The 17,342-nt window shown below is 37.2% G+C and overlaps 1 protein-coding gene across 1 annotated transcript in view; it reads right to left on the reverse strand.

The window, feature by feature from the left end:
- LOC126473900 (WD repeat-containing protein 19) overlaps positions 1–17,342 on the reverse strand; it is a 301,274-nt gene that overhangs the window by 145,870 nt on the left and 138,062 nt on the right. Inside the window, exons 7-8 of the mRNA XM_050101244.1 lie at positions 16,611–16,857; positions 4,234–4,458 (exon numbers count right to left, since the gene is read on the reverse strand). Coding sequence (XP_049957201.1) covers positions 4,234–4,458; positions 16,611–16,857 — 472 coding nt within the window. The remainder of the gene's footprint in view (positions 1–4,233; positions 4,459–16,610; positions 16,858–17,342) is intronic.

Genomic DNA, 17,342 nt, shown 5'->3' on the forward strand with positions numbered 1-17,342 from the left:
TCGAATTCCAGTCACCCATGGCTACTAAATTTTCATCTCCCTTCACTATCTGAATAATTTCTTTTATATCATCATACATTTCATCAATCTCCTCGTCATCTGCGGAACTAGTTGGCATATAAACTTGTACTACTGTGGTAGGCATGGGCTTCATGTCTATCTTGGCAACAACAATGTGTTCACTATGTTGTTTGTAGTAGCTTACCCGCACTCCTATTTTTTTATTCATCATTAAACCTACTCCTGCATTATCCCTATTTGATTTTGTATTTATAACCCTGTATTCATCTCTGACCAGAAGTCTTGTTCCTCTTGCCACCAAACTTCACTAATTCCCACTATATCTAACTCTAACCTATCAATTTCCCTTTTTAAATTTTTTAACCTACCTGCCTGCTTAAGAGATCTGACATTCCACACTCCAAAAAAAGCCATTTTTCTTTCTCCTAATAATGATGTCCTCCTGAGTAGTCCCCGCCCAGAGATCCGAATGTGGGACTATTTTACCTCTGGAATATTTTACCCAAGAGGACGCCATCATCATTTAACCATACAGTAAAGCTGCATGCCCTCAGGAATAATTATGGCTGTAGTTTCCCCCTTGCTTTCAGCCGCTCACAGTACCACCACAGAAAGACTATTTTGGTTAGTGTTACAAGGCCAGATCAGTCAATCACCTAGACTGTTGCCCCTGCAACTACTGAAAATGCTGCTGCCCCTCTTCAGGAACCACACGTTGTCTGGCCTCTTAACAGATACCCCTCCATTGTGATTGCACCTATGGTACGGCTATCTGTATGGCTGAGGCATGCAAGCCTCCCCACCAATGGCTCTGCTATATATTTTCTCCAATTTGTACAGCAACTACGGATTGTGCGTAAGGTTTATTTTGTAAATTAACTGTTGATAGTACGGCTCTTGCGCCTGGCAGTGAAACATAGAAGAAAACAAAGTGACATTGAAACCGGCAGGTCTTTGTATTATATTTTGATCACTATCACCTACTTATGGAGAGATGACCACTGTAAGAAAATAAGAGAAGAATTTAGGTGTTCATTTTACCCATGTTCTACTCAAGAGCGAAACAGTCACAAAATAGTATAGAAGTAATTCTATGAACTTTAAACCAGACACTTAAGTATGAATGCAAAGTAATCATTTAGATGTAGAGTTTGTTTCTGGAATGTAAATACAGAACACTGACAACATATTTAGTTCTTTGATTGTAGCATTAGTATTTTATTGCATGGGTACACTCTATATTATTTTCATTAGTCTTGTTTGCATGAGGAAAAGTTTTCTGTATCAGTGATTACAGGGATGCGATTTGTTATTATAAAATGTGTTATGTTCATAACACAAACGTTTTACAGTGTTTATATCCCATGACTGCCTGAGGATTCTGAATGTATGGCTGAGACTGCCCAGTTTTTTTAGCAGTTTGTCTCTATGGCAGTCCCACTGATGTGTGCTATCAGTCCACTCCAGAAAATTTTGTCTCAAATCCAAACTGATGTTTGGTCAACAACCTCCCTTTTTCTTATTTTTTTGTTAGAAGTGCTGTTATATGACTGAATATGATTCTCAATTACCTTAGGAATACTTGTGAGTAATAAAAAAAGGGCAATAATTGTTTACACCATATACATCCCCCTTCTTGAAGGTTGAACTTACCTTTGAGGTGTTTAATACTTCTGAAAACACTCTCCACTTATTGAGTTGTTAATCACATTACACAGGGGTAAAACAATTTCCACAGAAATATTCTTTAATAAATAATCTGAGATACTGTCAACTCTACATGAGAAAGATGATTTTGTGGCTCATGATTTTTAATGTATCTTGTTCAGTTACTGGGTCAGTAAAACTGACCTGTCTAATGTAGGGAATGAAATTTTATATGATTATACTAGCAGGGACTGCTGGTAATAGTTTATTGGCAATTGGCAATATTTGGATGGGGGTGAAAGGGGGGGGGGGGAGAGAAAGGCAGGAAAAATAATTAAATAACTTTGTTTCATTTAGTTAGAGGTACATCAGCAAAAATAAAACTGGCATTCTACAGGTCAGTGTGTGATGTGTTAGATTACTTAATCAGGTAGGTAAGTTAAAGAATTTAAAAATGGAAATGAACAGGTTGACGTTAGAAATAATGGAAATTAGTGAAACGTGACACTAGGATGAAGAGAAGAGAGCTTCTGCTTATGTAAATACAGGGTTATTAACAGAAAATCAAACAGGGGTAATATAGCAGTGGGATAATGATGAATAACAAAACAGGAATGTGGGGACGCTACATGAATAGCACAGTGAACACATTATTCTGACCAAGATACACAGCCAACACCTACCACAATAGTAGAAGTTCGTACATCAACAAGTTCCGCAGATGAAAGAATGTATGATGAAATAAAAGAAATTTGTCAGACAGTTAAGAGAGATGAAAATTTAATTGTGACAGGTGAATGAAAGAGGAAGCTGCCTGACAGACCTTTTAAAAATCACAAAAGTAGGTTGTATATGTTCAAGAAACCTGGGAACAATGAAAGGTTTCAGACTGATTATATATAGCCCGACACATTTTAAACTGTAAAACATTTGCAGGGGCAAAAGTGGACTCTGAGCATGATTTATTGTTTATTAATTGTAGATTAAAACTGAACAAACTTGAAAAAAAAAATAGGAAATTAAGGTGATGAGACCTGGATAAACTGAAAGCTTCAGAGGCTGTTAGAAGTTTAAGAGGCAGAATTAGACAATTGTGGACTGAAGAGGTGAAGACAACAAAACAAAAGATGAATGCGTAGCATTGAGAAATCAAATGGGAAAGGTAGCAGAGAATCACATAGGTTTCAAGAAAACACCTAGTCGAATGCCCTGGATAAAATAAGAATATTGGATTTAGTTGAGAAAAGTTGAAGAAATAAAAATGCTGTACAGGAAGGAGGCAAAAGGGAATACAGTCACCTAAAAAAGGAAAACAACAGAAAGTGCAAAATGGCTAAGCAGGGATGGCTAGAGGATAAATGCCGAAAATATAAAAATACTGTAAAGGAAGGAGACGAAAGGGAATACAGTCACCTAAAAAGGGAAATGACAGAAAGTGGAAAATGACTAAGCAGGGATGGCTAGAGGCTAGATGCAAAGCTGTAGAAGCATGCATAACTACAGAGAAGATACATGCTGTCAATCTTTTCTTCAGAACATAGAAACAGCAGAATGGATATCGAGGAGAGGAAAGTTGGAATATGGAAGCAATATGTACAGAGTCATACAAGAGAAACTGAAGAAGAAGTAGATAAAAATGAAATAGCAGACATGATAGTAAGAGAAGTTACAGTGGTTGTATGGAAGTACACACTTTAATCAGTTATGTTACGTTAAAAGTAGCTTATTTGCCTGACTAAATGTGAAACTGTAAAATCAAATTTACAAACCGATTAAGTTTTTAACAATAATAATAACAATCTAGAACAAATGTTTACATTTTTATCAAAAATGTAAAGTAGAATCAAATGAGTCAGTTCTTAATAGCAAAAACGAGAAAAACCAAATTTTGTCAATACAGGGCCATCTACCACAAACTGAACAAAATTTATCAGATAAATCCTAGGTATTTTTTGGTGTGGAATCAGAATATGCAATAAAGAGAGGGGCTTCCCATTTGAAAATAAAATTTTGATCTCCCCAGAGGGGCAGAGGGGGTTATGGGGAGGCCAGTTTTAGCACAGAGATGTCTCCTTTGAAAATATTAACTTTTCATCTGGGATTTTTTCATATGAGGCATATTTTTAAGATATTTAGTTGTTCTGAGTTAAAACAATAAAACAAATATCCTTTATAATTAGCTACTATGCAGTGGAAGAGGTAGGGGTAGGGGTGTGTGTGTGTGTGTGTGTGTGTGTGTGTGTGTGTGTGTGTGTGTGTGTGTGTGTGTGTGTGTCTGAAATTTTTCAAACAAAATCTGTATAATTTCACCTCCCATCCACAGTCAGCAGCACAGATAGCAATCTTTTGTAAAATGTGCTTATCTAGGAATTCAAACTCACACTCATACTCCATAGTTTACCAATTCCAATGCCACTTTACAAATACAAAAAATGAGAATGAAATATTCACCAGCAACTAATATAGCTCCATCAGGAAAACAGAAATCATGCAAAGCATGCAAATTCCTAGAGTTTGCTTTTCAGCTGCCACAAGCAGCAGTTGCACTTAAAAACTGTTACTCACCAGATGCAGTTGCACTTTCCCCTCAGTAAGAGCTGAGGCATATTCAGGTCCTAGCTGGAGACTGTTGACAGTTCCCACATACTGATGCTCTGATAAACTCTGTACTGGCTGCTGTCCCAACTCGTAAAACCATGCATGATTGTTCATGCCTGCTGCACAGTGGTATGGACCCAGGGCTATGAAATTTGGCTCCACTGCCAATTCAACAACTCCTGATGCCTTACTCTGTGAAGAAAAACTTCATGAAAGCATAATTTAATAAACTTTAACAATCAGTGTAAAACACACTTTATACAAACAGAACATCCAAAATAAAGTAAGAAGTTTATCTTATATAAAAGAGTACTGAAAATCAAGGAAAGGACAACTAAGCTTGTGTTTGGTGACAACTACATAAGATCTTTCCTGTAAGTACTGGACCTAGATCATTAATACAAATCTGCTGGAGATTTTATTATAAAATATGACTCTGGCATCAACACACGGCTGCCAGCATTGTTTCCAATATTCACACTTCCTATTGGTGGTGACCAGAAGCTCAGTTAGGCACCCCCTCAAATCCACTTGGTTCCCCTTCTCTGAGTCAAAATGATGCTTTCAGGCTCCTTTTGATCTGAGGGAACAAATGAAAGATTGAGGGAGGTGGGGGGAGAATCTGGACTGCAGAGTGGTTGAGGCAGTCTTGCCATAAGTGTCTGGCAAGAGCATCTCTCACAGTTAACAATTTATGACTGGATGTGTTATCACAATGGAGTATCCACATATTGGTGAACTCCCTTGAGTCACAATAGACCATAACACTCAAACTTTGGAGCATACCTGCCCACAATTTGCCATTCACATTTCGTCCAGCAGGTACAAATACCTTGTAGTCCACACTGTTTTCATTAAAAACAACTCCTGATTTGCCCACATATGTCTTTTTTGGACCTAGGAGTATTTGTATTATACTCAGTGGTTTGCCTTTTCATCTGCAGATTATAACGTGAAATCTGAGTTTCATCACCAGTTATAAATCTGTGCAAAAAATTTGGTACTGTCTTCAAATGTTTCAACCATTGCTGATAAATCGTCGCACAATTTTCCTTCTACTCCTCTGACAAAACATTCAGTATCAGTGCCATGGACCATGTCCACATTTGCAAATCCATAATCACAACTCTGTGCACACAGAAATTCATTAAATCTAGTGACTCTGCTATCAAATGTAATCGGTGATCACAGCCAAAAATACCTTGCACTTTGGCCCCATATTTATCAATCTGAGGTGTCAGATTTCCAGTACACTGTCCATCTTCAATATTTTCCCAGATTGTGTCAAGTTTTTTATGCCACTCAAAAATGTGTATTCTCAGCATGAATCTATATTTAGAAGGATCACAGCATATGAAGATTAGATTAGATTAGATTTACTTTCATTCCAATTGTTCCTTAGTGAGGAAGTCCTCCAGGAAGTGGAACATGTCAGAAAAACAACAATACATGACGAATACTTACAACTAAAACAAATAAGCTAATGTACCATTCCACAGGTCCCAAGTGGAATGATCATCATTTTTTAATGAACACTATATGAAAGAGTCATTTTACAAATACTAATGCACTGAATTTAAAATAAAAATGTTTTTTATTTATTTATAAGGTAATAAACATGTAATACAACTACTATAATACTTATTTACAATGAACGCATAACTGCATAGAAATGGTGCAGAAGTTTGATTGTACTTACACACACACACACACACACACACACACACACACACACACAAATTTTCAATGAACACATTACTGCACTGAAATTGTGCAGAAGTTATATTGTACTTATACACAAAGCAGTTGGTTTTACTGAGAAATTCATCAATGGAGTAGAAGGAGTTGACCACCAATAAATCCTTTAGGCTTCTCTTAAACTGAATTTCATTGGTTTTTAAGCTTTTTATGGCTGCTGGCAAGTTATTGAAAATGTGTGTTCCTGAATAATGCACACCTTTTTGTACAAGACTAAGTGACTTTAAATCCTTGTGAAGATTATTCTTATTTCTAGTATTGATTCCATGAATTGAGCTGTTGGTTTGAAAAAGTGATATATTTTTAATGACAAATTTCATTACGGAATAAATATATTGGGAAGCAGTAGTTAGTATCCCTAGTTCCCTAAACAGGCTTCTGCAGGATGTTCTTGAGTTCACACCACATATAACTCTTACTGCATGTTTTTGTGCCCGGAAAACTTTAGCTTGGCTTGATGAATTACCCCAAAAAATAATCCCATATGACATGGAATGAAAGTAAGCATAGTATGCCAGCTTTTTCATTTTTATATCCCCTATGTCTGACAAAATTCGCATTGCAAACAGAGATTTGTTAAGACGCTTCAGCAGTTCTGTGGTGTGCTCCTCCCAGTTGAATTTATTATCAAGCTGTAATCCCAAGAATTTAACACTGTCCACTTCTTCTATCTTCTTGTCATCGTATGTTAGACATATACTCATGGGACAACCCTTACAAGTTCTGAACTGCATGTAGTGTGTTTTTTCAAAGTTTAGTGACAAAGAATTGGCTAGGAACCAGTGATTAATGTCCACAAATATTTTATTAGCTGATCTTTCTAAGACTACACTTGATTTGCTATTTATTGCAATGTTTGTATCATCGGCAAACAAAACAAACTGGGCATCTGGTAATGTTACTGATGAAAGGTCATTGATATACACAAGAAAAAGTAAGGGCCCCAAAATGGATCCTTGTGGGACCCCACATGTAATTAGTTCCCAGTTGGATGATGCCTGATAGCTTGATACATGTCTCTTTCCTAATAACACCCTTTGTTTTCTGCCAGAGATATAAGATTTGAACCATTTTGCAGCATTTCCTGTTACACTATAATATTCTAATTTACTTAAAAGGATATTGTGATTTACAGAGTCAAATGCCTTTGACAGATCACAAAATATACCAGTTGCCTGCAATTTTTTGTCTAATGAATTAAGCACATTTTCACTGTAAGTGTAGATAGCCTTCTCAATATCAGAACCTTTTAGAAATCCGAATTGCGACTTTGACAGTATGTTATTTGAGATAAGATGGTTATAAAGCCGACTGCACATTACTTTTTCGAAAATTTTAGAGAATGCTGGCAACAGTGAAATTGGATGGAAATTTGATGCTATTTCTTTATCTCCCTTCTTAAATAGTGGCTTAACTTCCGCATATTTCAGCCATTCAGGAAATATTCCATTGATAAACGACTGGTTACACAGATAGATTAATATGTTATTTAGCTCAGAATCACATTCTTTAATTAACTTTGTTGATATTTCATCATACCCACTAGATGTTTTTGATTTTAAAGATTTTATGATGGACATTATTTCTGTCAGGGTAGTGAGGGTCAAATTCATATTATGGAAGTTACTTGAAATGTCTGGTCTGAGGTATTCCATAGCAGCATCTACCGAACCTGACAACCCCATCTTTTCAGTAACAGTTATAAAATGTTTGTTAAAAAGTTCTGCAGCACTACACACATCTGTCACCAATGTACCATTTACTCTTAATGCTATTTGTCCCTCTTCATGTCTGGTTCTACCGGTCTCCTCCTTCACTATATCCCATACTGTCTTTATTTTGTTATCTGATATGACTATCTTTTCCTTGTAATATATTTGCTTGGACATCCGTATTACAGTCTTCAATATTTTGCAGTATTTCTTATAATGTGCTATAGCATCAACATTGGAAATGTTGCGGATTGACACATACAGTTTTCTTTTTGTTTTACAAGATACCCCTATTCCTCGAGTAATCCATGGCTTCTTTGTAGACTTTGCTCTAACCTTGGTAAGTTTTGGGGGAAAGCAGTGTTCGAATATGCTTACATAGCACACTTGTTCAGTTCAGCACAAAATTAGACAGTACAATGTCATTCGATTGTTTGCTGCATCTTGACTCTTAATGCAAGCAATGAACACACTTTCCCACCAGGTGTGATGTACACACCACAAAGACTTGGAGGCAACTGAGTTGATCTTCTAGCTGAATAGTATCCAATCCACTGAAACTGCTCTCTGTCACTTCTTACTGCACAGGGAAAATTAATTGTAATATTTATTACACACACACACACACACACACACACACACACTGCATTATGTGGCTGATAATCATCAAGACCCTAAAATCTAAGGAAGGCACAGAGATAGAACAACAAAGGTGATTCAAGTGATTAAGCAGGGAAGTAACATATAATTGGATAGGAGATACACACCAGGACATGGTAAAATTGATATCACCAATGATAAATTATGGTGGCAACAGAAAGAGATGTGAATGCCTAAGAAGCAATGGCTGGGAAGGTGTGTAACAAAGTGTGTTGACTCCTGTAATTTAACTTTGCATTTCTCATCTTTTTGTCATGATGGGGGAGAGACGGGTGCCTCTGCTGTAATGGCCCATTTGACTGATCAGAGAGAGCAAGACTGTCACAAGCTGGAACAGCTAGTTCTAGATTAATATTACTGTCATGTGTGTTAAAAGTATAGGTAGGCACTTACCATACCATCACTATTAAGTTTCATAAAATTTCACAAATGTTAATTTTAAGCTAAATGTTGTTGTTGAGAATACTAAAAATACTACAAATATCTGGAGGGAGACATTTTTAAATGGTATCAGAAAGCTTATTACACCTTCCAGCATCTCTTTGTCAACATGAAACATGGGAATGTGATAAGCACAAATTCCACACTCTTGCTACTTTTAATCTGTAACATCCATAAATAAGAGTAATCAATTATTGTAGAAGCAAATGTCATTGTTGAATGAGCAATGAAACAGAATTTATAGAGGGTTTAATTAAGAGGGGCAAACCACCATTCAATTTTATATTGTGTTTGAAGTGAGCCCGTACAGATTGCATTATTAGCAGTGTCAAATGCTTGCAGAGTGAGCAGAGGCAGGTGCTAGCGTGAGAGTGCAGTGACTTGCACAAACAAGGAGGCGGAGGAACACAGCTCCAGAAGAGATGGACAAAACTAAAACGAAGTATCCATGGGCAGATACCTTTCCACACCGGGAAAGGTAGACTGGTCCTACCAGTGCCCTCTGTCAAAGAAAACATAATTCTGTCAGAAACAATTAGCATAAAGCAGGAAGCGGTGACAAAAATTATATAAAGTCACAATTTTGTAATTCGAGTACTGGGGAGTCAACAAGGACAAGTTAAACTTTAGCACATTCAATTTCATGGAAAAGATGGTGGCTGACATTACAGAGGCACAGAGAGAGGGAAGGGTGACAGGAACACCAGAGTTATGCTACTGGAGCTCTGGGTCACACAGGATGGATGTGCATCAGAATCACTAGCCCATATCTCATAAATAAGCTTCACGGTTTGCTCAAAATGCAACCAGTGTGTATGAAGTTATTTGCATGTAGGTTATGGAATTTTATAACAGTGAACTAAAGTTTGATTTGGAGTGTGACAACATCAAAGGTATAGATGAATGTAGTTCACTTAGCAAAGCTTATTCTGTGCAACAACACAGATGCTGTTGGACACGGTAAGTCACTTGCTGCATTTGCTCCTGCTGCTGCATTTCTTTTTTGTGGTCAAGCAATGATTGATGATAACCTGTTAGTTAAGATCACAGCTAATGTCAGTTGTGGGACTTTATTGGGGCAGGACTGTAGTCTTGTATCATTCCTTTGTAAAAGATCCTGGCATTATGCATGGAAGACTCACATGGCAAAAAGAGCATTATAGTCAGGAGAGCACAACTGAGATTAGCCTAACTGTGACAATATTCATTACAAATCTGAACCAGATGGAGGCAGCATCAGTGACGTAAGCATCACACTGAGGGGCATAACCGCACGGCCGCCATCATAGTTGATTCTGAATTGCACAGTACGGAAGTGGTATTGTTTATGAAACTTTGTAAGGTCTTTCATATCTAGTTTGCTGTACCACAATATGTCCACATCTCCTTTTAACAACTTCTGCAGCCAGTTCTGAAGGCAAGATCCTTTAAAAAAAGTTGTGACAGCTGGACAAAAATTCATTAATCGTCATACATCACTATTCTCATCTCTGATATCTCCTGGAGTCATGTGCTCCAACACAGTATTGAGGCTGTGTGCTGAACAAGAGTGTTTCTTATATTGACGAAGTGCTGCTACAATCTGTTGACCTCTGTTGGCAACAAACATGATGTTTAGCACAGTTCTGAATAAATCGAATGACCATAATATTTTTATCAGTTCATGTTCAATATTTCCTCAAGTTTTTTAAACCTCTCTCTCAAAATCTCTGGTGCACAACACATTTTCCTTCTTCACAATTAATATAATGTGTCACCTCCCACGTAGTTCATTTATGATATGAACATAATTGACTGTTACTGCCTCTCCTAAATAATTGAAAACATTCCTCGCCCCTCTAGAAACAGCTCCATACAGGTGAGCAGCGCTGTCATTTAAATTTCTCAAAATAGTGGTTGGATAAGATAAAAATTGCTTGTCAATCAGTGCACAATCAATAAGGAATTGAATATCTCGAGAAATCCGTTTCCACATGCAATTTTGAGAGATAAAATGTCTTTGCTGACAACACAAGAGTTTTTGTTGCACCAACCTTCAAATTTGGTGGGACTTCAAGAAACGTTTACGTCTCTCTTAGTATTTAAAAAGTGATTATACTACTTTGCCCAGCCTCACGCATATTTTAACAAATCTGAAGTCCCAGTTTTGGGTCCAATGTATGAATACAGGTTTTTACATGCAAAATGAGCCCCTATTTCTTTGTTTTCCTTATTTATATGTTTTTCTTATGTCATGAATCACATAAGCAAATTTCTCCCTGAGTGATGATTTTAACTGGACTTCTTGCAATAATGTGAAATCATCTAGTTTCACCTTACATGGAATTCTGTCCATGGTGTGCATTTCATTAAAGCATTCACACAAATGTTTGCACTGATGCATACATTGCATGGTCAGTCAGTCATTACAAAGTGTTAAGTGAAGGCAGCAGAAACTTGGCAACTAGTACCAGTTAGGTAGCCTGTGGCCACAGCTGTCAGCCAGAACCTGCTTCACAGACTGCACGAAAGATAATGTCATGGCAACACATATCACTAGGTGCAGATCCGTTGGGTGCAGCTAAACTGGTCATAGCCAGAAGGTAAATGCAGAAACACACTTAAACTTTACCTGGGCCCACAGACTTCAAGTTTTCAGCTAACATTACAACAGAAATGCAATGCCGGTTCGTACACTCTTATTTACTGACTGCAGGTAACACAATTTGTCGATAAGCATATAATAATACTGATATTATCCTTTAGTTTTTAACTAAAGGCAATTATTATTGTGGATATATGCTACAGCACATGCTTTTATCTCCAGGATAACAATTACTGTTGATATCTACAGAAATCTGCGCCCACATGACCTATAATTATGACACCCATGTTGAAAATACCATCCTTACAATTACTGGGAGAAACATTGAAGAGACCAAAGATATATTAAATATATTTAATGATATTCAAAAGGTAATGCAGTGTAAGGATAACATAAAGTAGCAGATCAGATCTGCCTGGATAGCTGAGTGCACGAAGTGCTGCTTCTTGGATTCAGGGAGATGAGCCTGCTGTGGACTGAATCTGCCTCACAGATTAATGACAAGGGCTGGTGAGATGGCCAGCCTGGATGTAGATTTTAGTTGCTTTCCCCACACTCAACTAGTAAATATTGGGCTGGCACCCACATTCCACCTCTAATGCACAATACACAAATGTTTAGAAAACGTTCTCACACTTGACCGTAGACTTACTCTAGAAACACAAAGACAGGGTACACAGATTCTGTTCTGAGTGGTGGGGAGTGATGGTGTCTCGTAGCAGAAAATGGAAAAAGGCAAGGGAAGAAGAAGAAAAATGTAGCAAATCAATAAAATTCCAAAGCTGAGACTGCCAAACCCAGTAATAGCTACAAAATATCTCAGAAGTCAAATACAGTATAACCCCGCTTTTATGTTCCTGGAATTAATGTTTCCCCACCATTTACAACATTTTTTTATTGTTCCTGTCAAATTTCCTATGCCCATGATGTTGATTTGCACCTGATTTTGTGTCAACATACTTATAATTTTCCTGCAATTTGCGCGTTACAAAAAAATGTTCATGGAGATCAAATGACACTGGCATGATGTTGGCTGTCCAGTAGTTAAGTCTCTAGACACCAGGGCATTCTACTCAGCAGATCTGAACCAGTAAACATGTAAAAGTTGGAACAACTCGTGCCGTACCTCCTGCCACTGCCAAGCTCTACTTGGCATGGTGGCTGATGGGATAACTAGGTTTGTTCAAATGAAATATCATGACCAACCACAACCATTTCAAAGTGCCGGTTACATTTTTTTTTTTTTCATGTTGAGCAAAACATGTTTCGAGAATTTATTCTCGTGGTCAAGTGCAGTATTTACGTATGTATATTTTGTGATGTTACACAAAAAACAATGTGAGTGATAGTTTGCATGTGTGTGGTTTTCTACGTAACTGAGGAGGCACAGTACCTGATAACCTCAAAAAGACAACTACAGTGCAAGAGACACAGAATAACAAATATTCAAACACCACACAAAATACTTATGTACATATCTGACTTTACAACGAGAAAAAAATTCTCGAAATGTGTCATGCTAAGCATGAAAAAATATTTAAGTAGAGGAGTATTTCATTACTTAACAAATGGATAACAGTTGCAGGCTTTCAAAAACCTGAATTATGACATATGAAATTGAGTCAGACGTTACTACTCCCCAGAAAGTTATCAATTACAGTTACTTCAGTAGTTTTTATTAGATAATAAATCTCTATTAGATAATAAACACATGACTGACTACTGTTTTCATGCCTGTTATGTACATATATCATACATAAAGTGCAAAAATGCAAGGGGGTGTCCTATACATAACTTTTACAGCTTAAAATGTAATTTTCCACATTTTACACCATATTTTTGAAGCTCCTTGGAAAGTGGGGTTCCACTGTAGTCCCTTAACAGAAGTAGATACCACAGAGTAAATAGCATTACAAAAAAAGAAATAAATCAATAATGATGGAAAACTCAATAAAAAGTTATAGAAAACCTATTAATTGATGACATAAACCTAGTTTAACGTCTTCTTTCCTGGGTGAAGTAGAATGATAGGAAACACTATCTCAAGGTGAGATAAATATTACTAGAATGAGGGAAAGATAACTCTAAATCTTCAACCAAGAAAAATAAAGTGTACAGCAAAGGAGACAGTAGATTTAGAAGGGCTTCAAACTGATTTAAAAAATGAACCAGAACACATACATGTAGAACTGAAATTAAATTTTAATGATAAAAACAACCAAATGCACTACACTTGGTCTGTGAGGCTTTCTCATGTGGCTCACATGACTACAAAATCTAGATACTCAGTTAAAATTTGGTACCACCATGAGATTGAAGGCCATCCAGTAGTCTTACAGGCACATGACACAGTAAGCAAAGTATATAAGCACAGCACAAATGATTGGAGAATCATTCTGATAACAATATAGGCTGTAAAGGGGGAAATTCATTGACCTAAGAGAATCTGACAAAGGACAGGTTGTTATGGCCTGGCACTTTGGGAAACATATCTCAGAAACAGTGAAGCTGGTAAGCTGCTTGAATGCTACTATTGTGAGCCTCTACAGAAAGTGGTTGAAGGACTGTGAAACCACAAGAATACAACAAGGTGCTGCATGTCCATGCCTCATCATGTAATGAAGACAGAGGTTGGAGGCTTGCCTGCTCTGCAAAGCAGAATAGGCAGAGATTTGTGGTGGATCTGATGACACAGTACAATGTTGGTGCAGGCATCAGTGTTTTGAAGCATACTATTATGAGCACATTGTTGAAAATGAGGCTCCACAGTAATTGACCCAAACATGTTCTCATAAGATTGGACAAAGGATCAATGCAAAAGTATTTCCTGGTCATAATAATCATGTTTCTTGTTACACTAGACTGATGGTCATATACAGGTGAACCACTGTTTGAAACCTGCATGGCAGACCAGTGGGGGCAGTATAATGTTTAGGGGGACAATCACCTGGGCCTCCTTGGGATGAAACACTGACCTGTAATTTATGGGAATGCATGACCTGTGCAAAGACATCTGTTGCCATTTACCTCTGAAAATGTACAAAGGAGTTGTTGAATCCATGCTATGCAGGATCACACCTGTATTCCATTCCAAAGGTGGACCACACATTGTCATGATGGTTTAGCTCATCAGTGTATGTTTGCTTCTCCTCATCAGTGGCTCTCGATGTTGACATGCTATTTTCCTTGTACTATTTACCGTCCCTGCTTTCACTATAATGTGATCCTAATTTTATATTCATAATTCATCACTCTCCACAGTCAAACATCAATAGCAAGAACATGACTTTGATATCTGACTCACAGCCCCAAAACAAAATTTCTTTGGTTCTCTAATCTAAATGTTCACATATTAATTGTTGGTTCTGATGCAACAATATGGCTTACACATAACTGCCTAAAATTTCCTCTATCTTTCCAAAATTTCGGCTGACACTGTCACCGTTTATATATCTGCCACCAGATGCACCTTTTATTCGCAGTGAAAGAAAAAGGTTTGAGGGGGATATTTCCCAAGAGATAATCGCATCAAACCTGATAGATAAGCACTGATCTATTTGGTTTTGGAAACTTTTTAGATACCATTTACTTCATAACAGAATTATTTCAATTGCGGCACAAGGTGAAAGCACTAGATTCAGGACCTAGTTTCCCACACAAGACCACATTTTAACTAATATGAATAAATAACAGCACCGATACTAAAAAAAACTTGTATTACTTTTTACATGAAGAGACTTCGAGAAGCAAGTTACATATTACTGTGGCATGCCAAGTAACTGTTAAGGAAAATTGCACTATACTTAAATGTGACACAGATACATGGCACTATTTTCAAACATAGTCACCAAGCCTTTGTGAAGAATGGACCAAACTTTCCAGCAATCATTCAATCCACTGACAACAGAAATCCACTCCTTGGTCACAGATCCACTCAATGTTCTTTCAGCTTGCCAAAAAGATGGAAATCACATGATGTAAGATCTGAACTTTCAGATCAGCATCATCTATGTCTGTGTGACCTTGGTCAAACTGGTGGCACAATTTCACTACGGCTAGATGCGAGCTCGGATTTGGTCCGTGTACCACCAAATTTCATGGTGACTCTGTGTACAATTTAGACATTTTGCTAGCAAGAATCATACCGTCCCACGTTCTTCAACTTTAGCGTATATTTCTAAGCTGCCATATCATTTCAATCACACCCTGTGACACACCTGTTATCTGTACGACAGCAAAACTGAGTCTGCAGGAAGTCCGGAACATGTACTCTTCTGACGATGAGCCACTCTTGTTGCACAAGTATCTTAGTGTGGGACAACATGGTTAACTTATTTTCAGAAGTCTCTAAGTGCCTAGATTCATATTCCCCAGATACAATCTCTTTGTATGATAAGCACGATTGTAAGATTTCACTGAATTTTCACTTTGGTAATTTTTTATCCCCACCTCATCCCAGTTTAATCAATGTATTACAAGCATGATTATCTTGCACACAGGACTGATGCTCTGTGATTGATTCCATTCTTTTTTCTAATGCACTTAAGCACATATGAAACTGAACTTCAGCCCAAATTAATGATACATGAATTATCAAATGAATTAAAAAGCATACTGTCATGATTTACAGTATGTCTGATGCTCTAACAATGACATCATGACCCAATTGCCAAATAGAAGATGCCTCTGTTAATTGGGCTGCTTGTGGTATTTACAGGTAGTCACAGGTATTAACGAAGTGTGGGACAAGTGTGTCACAGTGAGTTCATGTGCCACATATTATGTCAGCTACAGTTATGTTAGGCATATTTTAATTCCGTATTCTAAATCAAACAATGGAAAATCCAGGATGTAAGATATCTATTCATTGGCAACATGACAAAAGGAAGGACCTCAAAACCCAAAGATAAGCCCTGGGCATGCACCTTTAAAAGAGAAGCAAGTGGAAAAAATATATCATTCAGTAACAGTTTTGACACATTTTATCTATGATTTTCAAGCCAATTAGAATACAAGCTTTTTCCACTCTTAGATTGAGTAATGATGGATTTCCTCCTTTAGCAACACATGATGTATCAGAACATTTGGCTACTTAAAATTTATAATTTTCTATTTACATTTGCTTGCCAATGACAGAGCATATAGAAAGTGTTAGTTTGCAAAACTATGAAACAGTTAAGATATTTTACCTTGCCTTCTGCATCACAAGAAAAGACAGTGAGTTCTGTGAGGGAAGTAAGAACTGCAACACGACATGCATTGGTCGCAGACAACTGGGGTAGCCGGCTGAGGAAAACAAATACATTTCCACCTTTTGCAGCAACAGCGAGTAGCTGCCCATCCTCACTCCACGCGAGGTGTTGGGCCCCAACCTCATCCTCTAGTGTGAGTACAGCACTTGTTTCCTGAAGGTTGCTCACATCGTGAACTTTCACTCTGACAAAAGCAGTTCAATGTTAGGAGACATATATGTATTTAACACAACACAAATAAATAAAATATTTAAAACAGTAACATCTTATGGTTCATCAACAATTTTTTATATATACAATTACATTATATTCCTTATTGTATGTGTTCACTGTGTGAATTGTTGGATGAAGATATTTAACCAAAGTTTCAGTTCAAACACTGAAAACTAAATATTTTCACATTTGTTCAGTAATGTCCTAAGAGTTTCTAAACTGGTCCTCGCACAGGATGTGTTTCTTGTCATGTAGCATTCTAGATGTGGTGTTTGTCATGGTTGCTGCACACTTTGAAATGACTTGCTATATTTCATTAAATATGCTCCTCATTGGAATTTGTGACTTCAGTGCTCTCCAGCTGCATTCTCGGCTGCATCTGGCATGCAAATCATGCAGTTTCTTTATGAAAAAGGAAACACATAAAATAGTTGTGTCTACTCTGTTAGCGATTGT

The sequence above is a fragment of the Schistocerca serialis genome, chromosome 4 (assembly GCF_023864345.2).
Source record: "Schistocerca serialis cubense isolate TAMUIC-IGC-003099 chromosome 4, iqSchSeri2.2, whole genome shotgun sequence".
NCBI classification, from domain to species: Eukaryota; Metazoa; Arthropoda; class Insecta; order Orthoptera; family Acrididae; genus Schistocerca; species Schistocerca serialis.